At 40.1% G+C, this 17,361-nt stretch overlaps 1 protein-coding gene across 1 annotated transcript in view; it reads right to left on the bottom strand.

Annotated features, from left to right (window-relative positions):
- Lrp12 (LDL receptor related protein 12) overlaps window positions 1-17,361 on the bottom strand; it is a 68,303-nt gene that overhangs the window by 6,696 nt on the left and 44,246 nt on the right. The window contains exons 4-7 of the mRNA XM_010612135.3: window positions 8,708-8,910; window positions 6,477-7,383; window positions 5,054-5,186; window positions 5-185 (exon numbers count right to left, since the gene is read on the bottom strand). Of these exons, the coding sequence (XP_010610437.1) occupies window positions 5-185; window positions 5,054-5,186; window positions 6,477-7,383; window positions 8,708-8,910 (1,424 nt within the window). The remainder of the gene's footprint in view (window positions 1-4; window positions 186-5,053; window positions 5,187-6,476; window positions 7,384-8,707; window positions 8,911-17,361) is intronic.

The following is a 17,361-nucleotide window of genomic DNA, read 5'->3' as shown; positions in this document are numbered from 1 at the left end:
CTGCCCGGGCTGGGAACCTCGTCGCCGCTGGCCGAGACCAAGGCCAGGGAGCCCGAGTGCCGCGACCTGGCGAAGCTGAAGATGCGATTCCAGAGGCCGCTGGACCTGCCCGCCATCGGGAGCCGGATGGACGTGAAGCCCAGCTGGGAGCGCACGGCCAGCCGCAGGTTCTCCAGGACGGAGGCCTAGGGGAGACAGCAGCTCGGCTCAGCTCAGCTCAGTAGCACAGGGGACCCGCTCCGCTCCGGCCCTGCGGCCACTGCCCCGCCCAGCAACCTCCACCTCTCCATCCCCGAATTCCTCTAGGCAACACCCATGACGTCATGCAACAAGCAGAAAAGTCTCAGTCGGCATAGACGGGCTAAAGATGTTATGAATCTAATTCTCTGGCTTGAGGATCACCCCACCCAGAACCTAATCTGTGCCGTGAGTCAACTGCTCACTGTGTCCGGCTTTCCAGTTGCTTCGATTTATATCCAGATTCCATAGTTATACTTAATGATCCTGAACAGTTCCTTTGTCTCAGGGACCTCAGAGAATAACCCAATCCTAGAAGAAATACCTAGGGTAGAAAATACATGTATGTGATGCATCTAGAACTAGGAAGGCCAACAAAGCAGTGTTTCACAAAGTGACAGTGTGAAAACCAGGCCCTTTCAGTTTTTAAACATAGAGCAAGTTATACTTGATTTACAAGGCTGAAACATTCCTAAACATGTATAATTACATTTCAGAGTTGGGTCTCAAGGGTTTGTTGAAGGAATGAATATTAAGGATCTAATTGGACTTCCTAATGGAAATAATTACTGTATTTTTAATATGGCTTAAAAACAATAAAAATTTTAAAAATACATGTTCATAACATTACACGAAAGTATCTAGATATCTGGATTCCTTCTCTTTAAGGGTTAAATTTTATTTTCTATAGTTCAGTGCTAAAAAGTGATTATACCATTATTCTTTGAAAAACTGCTTATTGTGAATTAGTCCATATGGAAAATAACCGAGTTGCCCAAATTTAAAGAAAAATTGTTGTTTTCTAAAGAAGTGCCACAGTATTTAATGGTCCTTGGGCTCCGCCTAGTGGTTATTAAAAGTACTGAAATTTGGAGCCCACCGGACCCCCTTCAAGCCTGCCTGTGCCACTGGACCTCCCTGCGGAGCGCGGCGCTGGCTCCCACCGAGTGTGACTCGGCGCGCCGCCCTCCCTGGGCCACGGGAGGCCAGCCACCCTCGTGGGAACGTTTCAGAGCACGGCCAGGGCAGGGCAGCACACAGGGCTCCTTTACGAGCCGGTCACCGCCACAAGCGCCAAGCGTCTTCAGAGCCTGCATTCCAGGGGCAGCGGCCCTGGGTGCCACTGGGTGCCCTGGGTGTCACCAGCCGCGCCGGAGAAGCGCTCTCCTCGGGGCAGACCACCGAGCGGTCGGCCATCGGAGTCCGCGGGGCAGTCTCATGCCAACCTCCTCAGGAAACACTTCTATTTCAAATAAGACGGTAAATCACAGGTTTTCTTTTTAAAAGCTGCTACAAACATTTGCTGATTTGTTAGGAAAAAATTCAAACTTGAGAGTCAAGTTATTGAATGAAAAAATGTAGCTCCTCACGCAGGACCGATTTCGAGAGCTGCTGAGACAGGTGTGTGCGGGTGGCTCCGTCCTCAGAGCCTCTGTCCTGCCCTGGGCGGATGTGACCGCTAAGCCTCCGGGGTGTCGCCCGGCTCCGGGTCTGCCCGGGGGCCCTGCGTAGGCCAGAGAGCCGCCCTGGACGCGGGCGCTGGCTCTGAACGCGTCATGGTGAGAGGGCTGGGGCTCCCCAGAGGGCATCAGTCTCTGGCCCGGCTGGACAGTGAGGTCACCGCGCGGTTACCATGACAACGTGAGGGACAAGGAGCGCAGCTCGCGCCCTGGTCAGCAACCTCCCCGCACGCTGGTGTCAACACAGCGACTCTCTCCGGGCTGGCCCGCAGCTGTCCCTTTCCCAGACCGCCGAGGGCAACTGCGGTGCAGGCAGCCGCTGGGCGGCCTGGATGCCCGCGGTGTCCGGGCTTGTGTGGGGTGCAGACGATGGACTGGGTGAAAAGCCGCGGTCTGCATCATCCCTGCCTACAAAGGACACTTCCCTCAGAGCAATGCCAACGACAAAAGAAGGCATGCATAGGTTGTTTTTCTATTTTGCATGAGGAATTTCAAAGAATGGAAATTCTGAACTACAAATAACATCTGGAGAAATGTTTGAAAACTACAATTTCTCACCAAAGATTTCCCAAGACTCCAATGAGGCGACACAGTGTAATCAGAAATCTCATTTACTAAAAGTGAAACGTATTCCATTTGGAACAATTAAGTCACTGAGAAAACAATATTTGCCAATTTTCCTTAACTCTTAATACTGAAGTAAATTTGTATGTGTTCCTGAGTAAATTTGCAATTGCTTATAAATCCTTATATCTTAAATGAACCTTGGCCCGTTTTTAAGCCTTGAAAAATAAATTTTTAAAAACCCAGTAAGAAGTTTAAAGAGTTCTGAAACATTAATAAAGAACGAGTTACGATACAAAGAAAATGGATTTAGTTTTTAGTGCAAAATCCAACCTAAAGAAGTTTTCCCTGAGTGAGGTAGAAAGGTTAACTTCATTTCCATTACTTTCCTTTATGACTGGTTAATCATGTAGTATTTTACCAATATATTAATGTCATTATTTATTATTAAATCTCTAAATGTTCAGTCCAAGTAGTTTGCCAAAGTGAATTTTGAATCTAAATGCACTAAATTACCCTAGACAGTAAAATGTTCAAGTATCACATAATCAAATCAGAAGAGTAAAAATTGTGTTTTTGTAGTACTTGTTAAAATGTAATAATAAAAATATATAACTTCAAATTCTCCATATATTTTATCCCTGATTTGATTGCAGAAATACTGACCATCAAGAGTCTTTGTTTTACTGGTATAATTTTACTGGTATAGATCTATAGAGGTATCATTTCATTTTTAAAATTTGTACTGAAATATAAATCAAAGTTACAATATCTATCAAAAGACTCCTAGAATTAGCCAAATTCTAGTAATACAGCAGTATACAAAATCAACACACAAAAATCAATATTGTTCTTGTACACTAATAATGAAGTGACTAAGAAAGACATTAGGAAACAATAGCATTTACTATAGTTCCAAGAAAATGAAATGCTTAGGAATCAACTGAACCAAGAAGTAAAAGACTTCTACAATGAAAAGTACAGTAGTCTGTGAAAGATCAAAGAGGTCATCAGAAAATAAAAAGATGTCCCCTGTTCCTGGATAGGCAGGAGCAAAACTGTCAAAATGGCCTTACTTCCAAAACTGATATACAGATTTAATGCAATTCCAATCAAAATACCTACAAGCACTGCTCATAGAACTAGAGAAAACAACCCTAAAATTCATGTGGAACCAGAAGTCTCAGAATAGCTAAAGCAATCCTTGTAACAAGGTCAAAGTAGGAGGCATCACAATCTGGGACTTCAAGCTATATTACAAAACCACAGTGACAGAACCAGCACAGTGCTGGGCGTGGCGACATACCATTTGTAATCCCAGCACCTGGGAGGCTGAGGCCAGAGGATGCCGCGAGACAGTTCAAGGCCAGCCCGAACTACACAGCAAGACTTTGTCTCAAAAACAAAACAAACAGCAGAAAAACAGCATGGTTCTGTCACGACAGTCACGTGGATCAGTGAGTGGAACAGAGCAGCAGGTGCAGAAACAGCCCAGGTCGCAGCTGGCCATCAGTTCTCTGGTGAAGGGGCCAAACACATGCTGTGGAGAGGCAGCCTCTTTAACAAATGGTGCCGGAAAACCAGCTGCCACACCCACAGGGTGAGTGTCTAGACCCGTATCTCTCACCATGCACTAAACTAAAATCAAAATGGATCAAAGACTGAAATATTAAAACAGAAACAATCTGCTGGAAGGCAAAATAGGCACCTGCTCTTGAAGACACAAGCACAGTAGACAAGTACTTTCTGAACAGAATCCTAACTGCACAAGAAATAATATCAAGAATCAATAAATGGGCTCCTATCAATTAAAAGGCTTTTTTTGTACAGCAAAAGAAACAACAAGGAGGAGATAACTTACAGAACAAGAAAAAAGTTTGCTAGCTATTCCTCAGAGGACTAATGTTAGACTATATAAAGAGCTAAAATAAATTAGACCCCTTCCAAAATAAAAGACCCAATCAAAAGATGGGGAACTAAAGTTAACAGACACTTCTCAGAAAAAGAGTACAAATGGCCAATAAATACATGAAAAAAGTGTTGAACAGCTCTGGCCATTAGAGAAATACAAATTAAAACAACACTGAGATTCCATCTTATTTCAAAAAATATGGCCATCATCAAGAAATCAAATAACCAATGGTGGTGAGGCTATAGGAAAAAAGGAGCCCTTCTACACTGTTGGTAGAAATGTAAACTAGCGCAACTACTATGGAAACCAGTATTTCTTGGAATGTCTTGAAAATAAAATTCCAGTCAACTCAGCTATTCCTCAAAAAAGAGTTAAAGCATCATATTACAGTTGTACACGCACATTCGTGTTTATGGCACAACAAGCTAAATACTAATAGCTAAACACTGGAAGCAGTCTGTATATCCATTAGCAGATGGATGGATAAAAAGTGTTATTTATACCCAGGGGAGTCCTACTCTGCCACAGAGAAGGATAAACTTGGGTCATTTCTAGGAACATGGATGCACCTGGTGACCACAATGTCAAGAGAAGTAGAGTAGACACAAAGCTTAAATATTGCGTGATTTCTCTTATATGAGAAACTCAAAATATAGAGTAAAATAAAAGACAGATTAGAGGAAATAGGGGGCTAGATCTTGGCAAATGAGAAGGGGACCAAGAGGAAGGGTTTATGGGGGAGGAGGGGAAGGAGATGAAAAAAGAATGAAGACGTGTTATGTGCGTGACCCAACTCCCATGATGAATGTGACCTTTAGGTACCACAACATGTACTAAGAAAAGAGAATAAAGAAAAAACAGAAAAGAAATTGCAATATACCTGACTGGGCGAACAAACCGGAAAATCTTCCACTGGTGGAATCAAGCCCTGAGCAATCAACTGTCCGTAAGAGGGAGGAGCTTCTCTTCTCAACAATTCTGCTTCGACTCTGGACAGCTGGGTCTCAAATGATCTTCGAGAACAGATGGAGATAAAAAGCGTTTCAACACAGTCCAGTCGAAAGAGGAATTTTCTGTTTTCAGTAACTACAACAACTGACTCCCGGCACATTGTGAAAGCTCTGTCTAATGTCTGTCCTGTCTACATGCTGAGGACACGAGGATCAAGCAGACCCTCTGTCCAAGGGAGCTTTATACTAGCAACAGTAGGGATGACGGTTCTAATGGGCTGGAGGCTCTATAAAAGGCACAAGGACAAAGGGAAGACTGCGCTGTGTTCTGGGCTCCCAGGGACAGTGTGACTCGTCTCACAGGACATTTAATTCAGCAGGTTCAACACGGTTCCTTCCAGGTAAGGGTGAAAGGATCACTAGCATCCTCTTCTGGAAGAGCCTCATCGTGAACTGAAGACCCTGACCCTTCACCGTGCTCTTCTGGGGTGAGGTGGGAGTTTTCTGGCCCTGCGTACTTCGGGGGAGAGAAGGTGCAGCGATGGCTCGGAGGACACCGCACCTCTGACGTAACCCTGTTTGTCACTATCTGCTGCTGCAGCTCTCCGGGGTCTGAAGGTCCTCGTCTCCACGGCAGCCCGCGAGGACCTCTCTGCCGCTTCCTCCAGGTGCGCTCCATCCTGCCCCACACTGAAAACTGCCTCCCTGGAGGTCCCCTCTGAGCACTCAGCCACTTCCTCCGGAACGGGGAGCTCAGGAGTGTGGCTCTCACTGGATGCGACACCACGGCAGGAGCCCTGCGCCATCCCCCGCGCCTCTCCGACCGCGGCCGCCTGGGTCCAGACACACTGACTGCGCACTCCCTTCCGGAGCAGTGCTCCACGTTCCCACTCTGCGGAGCCGCCCAGGCTTTCTAAACCCCAAGTGCCTTTTCGCTAGCTGCGTTCTGCTCACACACTCCAAGGTGCCCTCTCCAGGGAAAGCCTCCCACCCCATCAGGTGAGGTGCTTCTGACTGACTTCTACAGCGCTTTGCTTTACAGCTCTTATTTTCGTCATCTTATTCTATACCATTTCCTTCCTCCTAACTATAAAGTGCTTGTGAGATGATGCCTTATTCATTTTTATATTCGTTTGTAGAGTGCTTAGAATATAGCAGGCTCTCAAATATATTAAATTACTGAATATTTATAAAACACAGGTTAAAAATCACAACTGAAAGCTGCAACTTACTACTATTATAAATCCTAAATAATATTTCTATATTCTAAACTAATATAAAACAAACACAATGCGAGTCCCACCGAAGCGCTCGTCGCTCACACACGAGGCCTTGTCCGTGGCCCGTACTGACCTCCGTTCAAACATCCGCAGCGAGTACAGCTTGCAGGTGCACCCCAGGGCGATGACCAGCAGCAGGCCACAGATGAGGCTCCCGATGACGGCCGCGGTGATGACTCTGGTGGGCACGATCACCGGGCAGCTCTCCTCGTCGCTGCCATCGCCGCAGTCATCCTGAGAGTCGCACACCCAGCTCTCAAACACGCAGCGACAGCGCTGCTGCTCAGTGTAGCAGCCCCAGTTACCCCCACAGGGTATTTCCCAGGGCAGACAGAAGCCATCTACTTGGTAAGTGGCATTGAATCCCCTGGCCGCATTTACTTTATCTGCACAAAAATGTACCCTTATTTGTCCAGAGGAAGACACAACTGTGAGAGGTGCGTGAGAATCAAAAGCAGTCAGCACACGCAAAAGCCTGCGTGGATTCTCCTCTAACCCATCGTATATCTTGACATAGTCACCGTAGCCAGTACCATCGAGTTTGAAGTCAGTGAAGCGGATAATGACTTTACGACGGTCACCAGTGTCTATGAGCCAGGTACAGTTGCTTCCGGGAGGGTAGAAGTCCGGATAGTTGGGAGAATTAAAAGTACCATAGAAATATTTTAACCACTGCCCACAGGTTGGCACATCACAGTCTATCTCGTCTCCGAGGTCCAGGCAGTCAATGTTCCCATCGCATTTTAAGGACTCGGGGAGACAGGTGTAGACTTTGGTGAAACGGGACAGACACTGGAACTGGTTATAAGCACAGGGCTGAAAGGAGGCAGCTGTTGGAGGGCTCGCCTCCCTGGCACAGAGCTCCTCATCAGAACTGTCTCCGCACTCGTCCATGTTATTACACTGCCAGGCCTCCGGGATGCACTTCCCGTTACCACAGTGAAACTGATCACAAGCACAGTCCGGCTCCTCCGATTTCCCTGGGAGGGAGGGTGTGGGTGGAAGAGGTGGAGACAGAGAGGAAAAACATGCTTCAAAAAATATCTAGGTGTTTTTATGATACATTTTGATTGAGCCCAAGTGTTGACGGTTTTTAAAAATCTTGTTAAAAAAGGTTACGTTCTAATGACAAATTAGAACTTGCATTAGTCAACAGTTTATTAAATGCCTATTATTTTTTCCACGAGTTCTTTTATCTTGCACTGAAGATGGGAAGGGTTAATTCTATTTTTGTAAAGAGCTACTGTGTTGAAGAACTTAGCAAAATGATGTGAGATTTATGAACCAATGGGATATACTAACTAATAACACTAACACTGTATCAACATTATTAAAACCATGGTAGACATTTTTACATGAAACACTTCATCCAAATCACCTTTCTAAGTGTTTTGATATTCTTCTCTATTCTTGTCTTTATATATACACGTACAGTAATTTGCAAACTCCTATTTAAACTGTTATAGTGTTTCATGTAATCATATAGTACTTGCATTTCACAATTTCTATTCTGTAACACAACTGCAAAACAGTGCATACATCTAAGGTGAAGATATAAATGTATTCATCAAATGAACAAATGAAAGAAAAAAACTGACGTGCCTACAGAATTCTAATGATCTCGGTATACCATCCTGAATAATGAGGTGGGGAAAGACAACCCAATAACAGATTTCTAGAGAATCCAAATCAACAACGTTGGGCCAAGTCTTACTTTTCCAATAACAATGTATTTATCAGTAAAATTGAAAATGTGAGTCAGAAGCAAAGTATTACAGACTGTGCTAAGAAAACAGGCAAAAAGCAGATATTTGGTACAGAAGACTAATTTCAGATGATTTAAAATACTTTTCAGCAAAAAAATATACAAAACTAAAGCTTTGAATTTTTGCATTGATGTGATCTGGCTACTCTTCTCAAACACAGTTTAAAAAAGGAAAAAAAAAAGACATCTTCTGAGACTATAAACAGGTCATTTCTTTTTTTTTTTGAAGGTATAAAACAATAATTCATACCAAAAAATACATTCTGGTAACTCTCACAGCATGGATAAACACTTGAGGAAGAAGGGGCTGCTTTTATGTGAGCCCTGGTCTTCCTCTGCGGCACTTGTGTCCAGTTAGGTTACAGGCACAGCTTGGCGACACAGCTCTGTGGCACCTGTCTTGAACTTTTCAACCTTAGCACAGTCACCTCAGGGCTCCGCACCGCCAGTGGACACTGTGCAGAGAACCAGCCCCGAAGTGAACGAACAGTTAGCAAGGAGGGTTTGCTTCTAATGAGCTCTTCTTTTGAAACACACACCTGAAAAATAGGCCAGTCTGAAGCCTTTTCTCGAGACGCTGTCATCTGAGTGGAACCTGATCCAGAGGTGGTCTTGGGACGAGATGTATGGAGGTGGGACTGTGGAGCCGCAAGCTCTGTAACTTTCAATGTTCTTGTATGTTTCTATTGTCAACCAGTCCAAACTGCATCTTCTGGAGCCCTGAATATCAAAATCCTGAAAACTAAAAGAAGAAAAGTCAGAAAAATTCCCTAATAATTAACACACTGGACCTAAGGACATTATTATAAACTTCCAAACATGTTCTTCTAGGTATATGACCACACTATCAGAAGGTAACGTTATGACCACCGTGTCCCTAACATCTTCTCTCCAGATTCCAGAGTAGCTCTTTATAAGAAATACCAGGCTCCAAAGCTGCTAAAAAACAGGTCATGGTGCCACTTTTTCTTTTTCTTAAGAAAATCCTCTTCTAATTCAGCACTCCCTAACCTGTTCTGTTTGAAGCAGAAAGGCCATCCTGTAACCTGATGAAGGGAAGCATACAGAGAAAGTCATCATTTTCTTAGGATTACACTGGTTCACTAGCTTGTGTAATGAAACGTTTGTACAGCAACTACATTTTCTGGAGAGCAAACAGCATAAAACAACAACAAAAACCCAATTGAAATAAGAAAATAAAAAATATTTTGGTGTAAAATCCCTGTTTGGGAAAACTTTTTTACATTGAATATTTTATAATCAAACATGACTTTGTAGTTCATAAAATATGGTCATAGTAAAGGGCAAAAAAGTCAAATATAAAAACACATACAAAACTATCCATTGCTTATGAAAATAAGAGAAACCAAAAGGTCTTTTTCCAACATCTGAATGTCTAAGAAGTGAAGATTTGACTTCATCTTCAAATAAGTGACAATGAAGTTAAATATCCAAGGATTACAGCGGGATATTTGCTTTTTAAATATCCTGAATAACTCTAAAAAAGGCTGATAATTTGCTTTTGCTGCTTTAAGAATCAATATATGTATATGCCTCCCCCACCCTCTCTCTTTGGTACCTGGGATCAAACTCAGCACCTTGCCCCTGCAAGGCAGGCACAGTGATCCTGAGCTAAATCCCCAGCCCTATGCATCTCTCCCATGCACACGAGCAAGTATTTTTCTAGGCCACTTTTCTAGAAGTAGTATTCCCAGGTCAAAAGACATGATCCCTCTTTAAATTTGACAGGCACGGACAGGAAATGTTTATACTAATTCACAACTCCATCAAGTGTGTATAAAACTACCATGTACTCCATACCTCTGGCAAAATGGAATTTTTAGTTTTAAAAGTTATGTGAACAAAATATTATTATTCTGTTTTGTATTTTCTAATTTACTAAGACCGAAATGCTTTCCCCTAGATTTAGTGGCGATGTGAATTCTCTTCCTCTGCATCGCCTTGTTATACCCCTCATGCCTTACACTTTTCCTGATGTAAGGACTCTGCATGCATCAAACAGGTAACACGTGTCCGGCTGTTAAAACAACACACCGGTACACCCCTTCTCCCTCATGTTCCCGCAAACAGCTTCTCAGCTTGGCCGTTACTGGTGGCATCCTGGCATGGTCCTCTGTGCGCTTTCCTGTGCAGAGCTTTTCGTGGCCCCAGTGGCCATTCTATCTCTGAGTGACTGTTATCTTTTGCCCATTAAAGAAAGTAGTTTGCTATCTTGAGGTACAAAAATTATTCTTAATCTAGATTCAACGCTTGTTAGGTACGTGTATTGCTAATACATTTTTTCTAGTCTGTGGTTTGTCTTTTCATTTTCTTAATGGAATCTTTTAATCGGCAGAAGTTTTAAATTTTGGTTTTGCTAAAATCTAACATATTATCTTTTCTTTTATGTTTAGTGTTTAGGTGTCTTAAGATCCCAAAAGTGTTCACATTTTTTCTTACTTTTAGCTTTTACTGTAAACCTAGGATTTATTTTGAATTGATTTTTGTGTGTTCAAGTAGGGCCTGAGATTCTTTTTCTTCCTCCTCCATGTCTTTAGAACGTAGAAGATACAGTACTCACTTTTGTTCTATCCCACAGTATCACTGTCGGATCACCTAAATCTAACATTTGTTTTACAATGAGTTAGTTCGTTCTTTCCTCTTAAGTCTTGGGTATACTCTTAGTTTTAGAACATTGTCTTTACTTGAAAAGTCCAACACTTGCAGGTTTCAATAAAAACTCTAAGGTATTTATGAAGCATCTGTAAGTCAGTGAGTTTCAAACTCCAAACAGTTTCACTTGGGATGGACTAACAGGATTCAAATTCCAAATCGGCCCTGTCGTGGTTCAGTGGATTCGTCCACTGATGAGCTGATATCTGAATGTGACGTTGGGAGGTGGAGCCTGGATGGAGGAGGTGGTCACTTGGGCGTGGCCTGGAAGTGTCCATCTCCCTCCTGCCTCCTTTCTCTCTCTGCCGCCTGTCCTCCATGCTGTGAGCAGCCATCCTGTCTTGGAACCAGCCGATAACGGACTGAAATCTCTCTAAGCTATGAAACAAACACATAAATCTTTTCTCCTTTAAGTTGTGGGGGGGTCTGGTATTTTGTCCCAGCAGTGAGAAAGTGATTATTATTATTATTATTATTTATTTATTTATTTATTTAGTTTTTTGGTACCGGGGATCGAACTCGGGTCCTTGTGCTTGCGAGGCAGACGCCAGAACCACCGAGCTAAATTAAACCCCCGGCCCTAATGAGAAAGTGATTTAGAACAGATTTTGGTACTGGAAATGGGGTCACTGCTATGACATTACCTGACCATGTGGTTCAGAAGCCTTTGGAACTACTTGAGGGAGGAGTTTGGATAGGTTTAGAGATAGAGGATGGAGAAGCAGCCCTAGAATACTATAAAACAAGCTTGATGGGAGATTCTGGTCAGAGTTCAGAAGGTCAGAATGTTGATAAAATACATCTGGCAAAGACCAGGTTCAGGAGGTTTCTGTTGGGAAGAAGGACTATAGGCTATTTGTGTTATGATCTGGTAGAAAATATGTCTACATTTTGCTCATGTCCTGAGGCTTTGTGGGAGACTGAGATTAAACACAGTGACTAGTTAATCTGGGAGGAAATTTCAAAGCAGTGCAACATTTAGGCTGTAGCATGGTTTTTGCTTGTGTTTTTAGCCAAATATACTGTGAGAAACAGAAGCAAAAAGCCCATTTTAAAAGTTTTCAGTTTTGCTAGAAAGAAATTAAAAATCTGGAGTAGAGATCTTGGTTGCTGAAAAAATTAGTATTAAAAAGAAGTTAAGGGGCCGGGGTATTTTAGCTCAGTGGTTCTGCCACCTGCCTCACAAGCAAAAGGACCTGAGTTCAATCCCTAGAACAGGGGGAAAAAAAAAAAGTTAAAAAGAAGCTAAATACTTTACATTGGGATGATGCCCTGAATTTTGATCATTCCATTTTTTTTTCAGACTGGTAAGAATCTTTAGGGAGGTGGTAGAAGATAAACCTGTCTCATTTGGTGTGGTTTGTTTGTTTGTTTATTTATTTTGAGACAGGGTCTCACTATGTAGTTGAGACTGACCTGGAACTCACTATGTATCCCAGGCTGGTCTCAAACTCACAGTGATCCTCCTGCCTTATCCTCCCAAGTGCTGGGATTACAGGTGTGCACCACCACACCTGGCCCAAGGTATGGTTTATTTTTCAAGCATGAACTCTTCTTGCTTCTGCCAGCATTTAGGCACTCTTCAAGTGCATTCTCACAGTTGTTTTTACATATTTCATCCAGATCTAGTAACTGTTGTTCAGGGAAAGGCTGGTCTAATTCAAGGTAGAGAATGCCTTAAATAATTTTAGTCCACTAAAATGTCTAATTGAGATGCATAAAGGCAGGAACATGGCCCAGAACAAGAAAGAATTAAAAATATGAGTTCATATATACTCAATAGGATCTGGTTTGCCAATATGTCATTTAGGATTTTTAAATAAATTTATAAGTGGAATTAGTTTTCAAATTTTAAAAAATTCTTTATGACAGCTTACATAATAAAGCGCTGCTGACATACTATTCCCTGTAAGACTGTGGAATACAGATCCAGGGTGGAGATTTTAAATTTCTTTCTTTTCTTTTCTTTTTTTTTTTTTTTTTTTTTGTTTAATTGCCTTTTCTTCAATTTCTGTAAGTTTTGACCATTTAAATTTTCTCAGAAGTTATTCATTCTATCTTGAGAATAAAATCCATTACTACAAAACTGTACACGGTACTTTTGTATGAGTCAGACTTTTTATGTCTGTACTCTTTAAATTTGCTCAGCTTTTCTATGGAAACAAATTTATTACTGGCAAATAAGGAGAATTTTGTTTCTTGCATCCCATATTCTTCCACTGATTTCCACCTGCTGTACTGTGTCCCTGACAGGGCTTCTAGAAAAAGCAGTGAAGGAGCTTGTCTGGTCCTAGGTGCTACAGGACATGGGTTTGCTTCCTACAGCTTTCTAGCAGACAATCTTTATTAAGAAGGTCCTTATCTATTCATAGGTCAAAACTGCCTAAAAATACTGAAGTCTGGAGATTTTCTTTTAGATATCGACAGTTTCTTAAATGGCTATTGATTTCATCAGTTTAAAATTCTTCTTGAAATAAATTTGGTAATATAAATACATTTCCTAGAGAATGACCCCATTTCATCTGACTGTGTAACAGTGTTAACATTAACCTACTTATAATATTCTTTTATGACTTAAAATTTCCATTACATTTATAGACATTCTGTTATTATTTTTATTATTTTATTTTTATTTGTATCTTTTTTCTTCATTTTTGCCTTAAGCTTTCTTGTTTTATTGGCATTCCAGAAAGTCTTACTGTTTTTCTGATCTTTCTTTTCTACCTTAAAATTTACCTTACAATTTTTTTCCTAAAACATTAAGATAAATCTTGAGCTTATTTTTCATCTTACTCATATTTAAATCCACACATTAAACCTATAAACTTTTCTCTAAGTACTCTTCTAATATTTGTAATATGTAACAAACACTATCAATTACAATTACTTAAAAAATATGTAGTCCTACTATGATTTCCTCTTTAATTCAGGAGTTAAAGAATGTTTCCAAACATATGTTTAATATTTTTTCCCTTTAATTTTACTCTACCAAGAAAATAAAAATCTGAAAGATTTACATGAAAACAAAATTTGGATGAAAAGTCTTTGAAGTGTACTAAATATCTTTTTGTGATTCAACAAAATTATTTTTAAAAATATGTGGTCTATTTTGGAGAATGAGCCATGTGCAGCTGAAAAGAATGTGTATTATTATGATTTTTATGGGATGGAAAACTCTGTAAACATCTGTTAAGTCCATCTGCTCAAGAGTTTCAGTTCTATTCTATGTTGTTGTTTATTTTTTGTCTAGTTGCTTTATCTAATTTTGACAGTGCAGTATTGAGGTCCCACAGAACTACTGGATTAGTGCTTATTTGATTTTTCATGTCTGTTAATATTTGTTTTATATAGTTGGGTGCACTAGTATTTGGTGCATATATATTTATGATCATCACCTCTTCCTCTTGGATTGTTCCCTCTACAAGGATGTAGTGGCCTTCTTTGTCTCTCTTAATTAGTGTTGGTTGAAATCCGTTTGATCTACAAATAGGATGGCTATTCCTGCTTTTTTGGGGGTTCCTATTTCATGGAGTATTGTTTTCCACCCTTTAACTTTCAGTCTATGAGTTTCTTTTTGAATTAAGTATGTTTCCTCTATGTAACATATTGTTGGATCTTGCTTCTTGACCCCATCTGCCAATCTTTGATTGATGAATCGAGAGCATCAACATTGAGGGTTATAACTGATATGTACTGACTTATCGTTGTCATGACTTTTTCTTTTTGTTGGATTCTCCCCCTTTGCATTTAATTTTTTGTTGTGCCTCATAGATTCATTCTGCTGGGTTTCCTGGGGTTGTGATCCTCATTGTCTTTTCCTAGGATATTGTTTAAAATTTTTTGGAGTGCTGGTTTATATGTGAAAGCTTTTATCTGTTGAAATAGGTATAAAAGTAGGTTTAAAATCTAATCACTGTGGATTAGTCAAATTTAGTAGACAATTCTCCATATTCTGTTTCATACGTATTTTAGGCTATGGTTTTAGGAACCCACAGTTTACTATTCATTTCTTCCTGGCAGATTTTCCCATTTGTTATTCATATTTGAGCCTTAGGCTCTGTTATAGCTGATGCCACTCTCCGTTTACTAAGCTTGCTCTTGATCAGGATCTCTAAAGCCAATCTTTTCTCTGTCCCCTTCTTAGACTTTCTGTATTAGTTTCATTTCCTAGAAACTCTTTATATAGCAAGATTATATAAATCATTCAACCAATAAATCTAATTAGATCATCTGTCTTTTGAAGGTTTAATACATTTGTGTGCTTAACTAAAGCCTTTCTGAGTTCTCATTTTCCTCCTTTATGTTTTTTACATAAATACAATTTTTTTCAAAGTTCCCTTTCTTCTACTCAATACTTAATGTTCCTCCTTTTAGAAAAGTAGTTATCTTCAGGTATTATAACTCAAATACTAACAGACACTTTTTTCCCTAACCAAGGCAAAAAGTATACAGTGTTTCTTTACTCCTTCCAAATTCTCAAAATGGGAAGAGATAATTTATAACTTTTTTCATTAACCTTAGCATTTCCTTTACTTGTAACAATAAACCATGATAGTATTTATAGTACCCGTCATTATGTCACTATCTGAAAACAGATACTTTCACATTACATTTCAGCTTTCAATGATACGTAAAAATATTTTACACTCAAGATTACTTTGAAATTATGGTAGTTACTAGGACTATCATTAGTTATTATTAGTATTAATGAGCATATGTTAACATATTTTAAGATATCTGATAGCTGTATTTTAATTATGCTTTGCAATTCTGTCTTATGAATTTAAAAAGCTGTATTGTGGGAAAGGACCCATATATTCACTAGACTACCAAATACCCATAATAGGCACAAAAAAGGTTAAGAGTGAACCTGCTGAGAATAAATCTTCTTCCTTAGTCTTAAATTTTCTCAAACATTCCAGGATTCTGGAGGGAGGCTTATTTTGAGATTTTTAGTTCTCTCTCTTTTCCCCTTTATGTCCCCCACCTGGGTATCCATTCTAGAACTAGTTTTTAAATGCTGGTTCAGAGTAGTAACAACCCTGCCAGGGGGTAGCAGGTGGAAAAGTCCCTTGCACTTGCTAGGATCTGCCTTCTTACCTTGAAGCCCTCCACCCCAAGCAGTTCAAGCTGTGGTTAGTAGATGCTGCTCTCAGCTTTCTTGAGTACAATAGCGTTATCCCAGTCCTTGGCTTTGAACAGCATTCTAGGATGCAAGTCTCTCCCTCCCAAGGATAAGCTAGTCTTTGTTAATGTGGGTGCGTTTCAAGGGAGAAAGAGTAAAAATGCCTTTATGTCACCTTTTCAGCCTGTTTTATACAGAGAGCTCTCAGTTTGTTTATACCCTGTAATTGTTTTCTTCTGTCCAGATTTTTAAAAACCATGTTTCAATTCCATTTTACTAGGAATTTTTTTTTTAATTTAGGAATGAGCGCTGATTTTCTTTTAAATCAAAATGCTTTAAAGCATCTATCTATCCTAATCATATACTTTTGACTTGTTGATAAGGTAAATTAACTAAAAATTCTCTAACACTACCTAAGTTGCATGTCTGAATGAAATGCACTTGATTATGGCATAAGATTCTTTTGAATTATTTATTTAAGATTTTACAAGAACAATCACAGGCAAAATCCCTGTCTTTAGGTATATGTCATTTTGAAGCTTTGGTATTCCTATAACAAAAACTTTGTTATTAAAATCACTTCCTCATCTGTGTAAATCCAAATGCATAAACTTCAAGAATTAAGAAAATTTCATCTTACATGCGTGTTTCACCTCTAATTTTGTTCCACATTTTTAGTGTATCTTACTTTTGAAATTTCAAGGGTCCAACACATGATCAAAACAAGAAGATAAGATTCTTGTAATTCTTCCAGGCTCCAAATTTTATATAAGCGAGCTGGTGAACTACAAGTTTAACTTGTAGGTTAAAAGATTAAAATCTCTATAAATTCTAGTTTAATATTAAACATCGAATATTTTGGAAAATGTTATTTTGTAAACACATAAGAAGCTCCAGGCTTCCAGAAAAAGTCACCTGGGACAGAGAAGCCTAAAAGGAAAACAAATCATATGGTACTTGTTGCCAGCATCCAAGTAAAAAGAATATGCAAGGCAGTTTCTCCCAAGGCAGGCAGCTTTGCTTTTCAGGTAAAGAATACAAAAGGGAAAATGGAAAATATGGGAAAGCAGGCCGTGTTTATAATATTTTAAAAAATATAAAACAAATGATTTGAGGCTATGATCCACAAAGTCTCTTCTAGTCTAAAATTCCATGACTCTCACCCATGAAAACGTGGCACCGGAGAGGACGTCAATGGTGTGTGTATTCATGCAGTCGCAGAGCGCTGTCTCTGTGATGGGAACACCTTCTTATTTGTGTTGCAGTTCCAAATACAGTTCTTTTGTTCAGGCTCACTTTCTCTCTCAAAAAGATATTTTTTCTAATATCCTTGATAAAATTTCCTTAAGCAATATCTAGTCTACTAAACAGTCTCTGCACAGTATCTTATTCCTG

Source organism: Fukomys damarensis, unplaced genomic scaffold, assembly GCF_012274545.1.
Source record: "Fukomys damarensis isolate Sample0158 unplaced genomic scaffold, DMR_v1.0_HiC HiC_scaffold_5, whole genome shotgun sequence".
Lineage (NCBI taxonomy): Eukaryota > Metazoa > Chordata > Mammalia > Rodentia > Bathyergidae > Fukomys > Fukomys damarensis.
The sequence above is the reverse complement of the archived record's forward strand: the minus strand, read 5'-3'. Positions and strand labels throughout refer to the sequence as shown.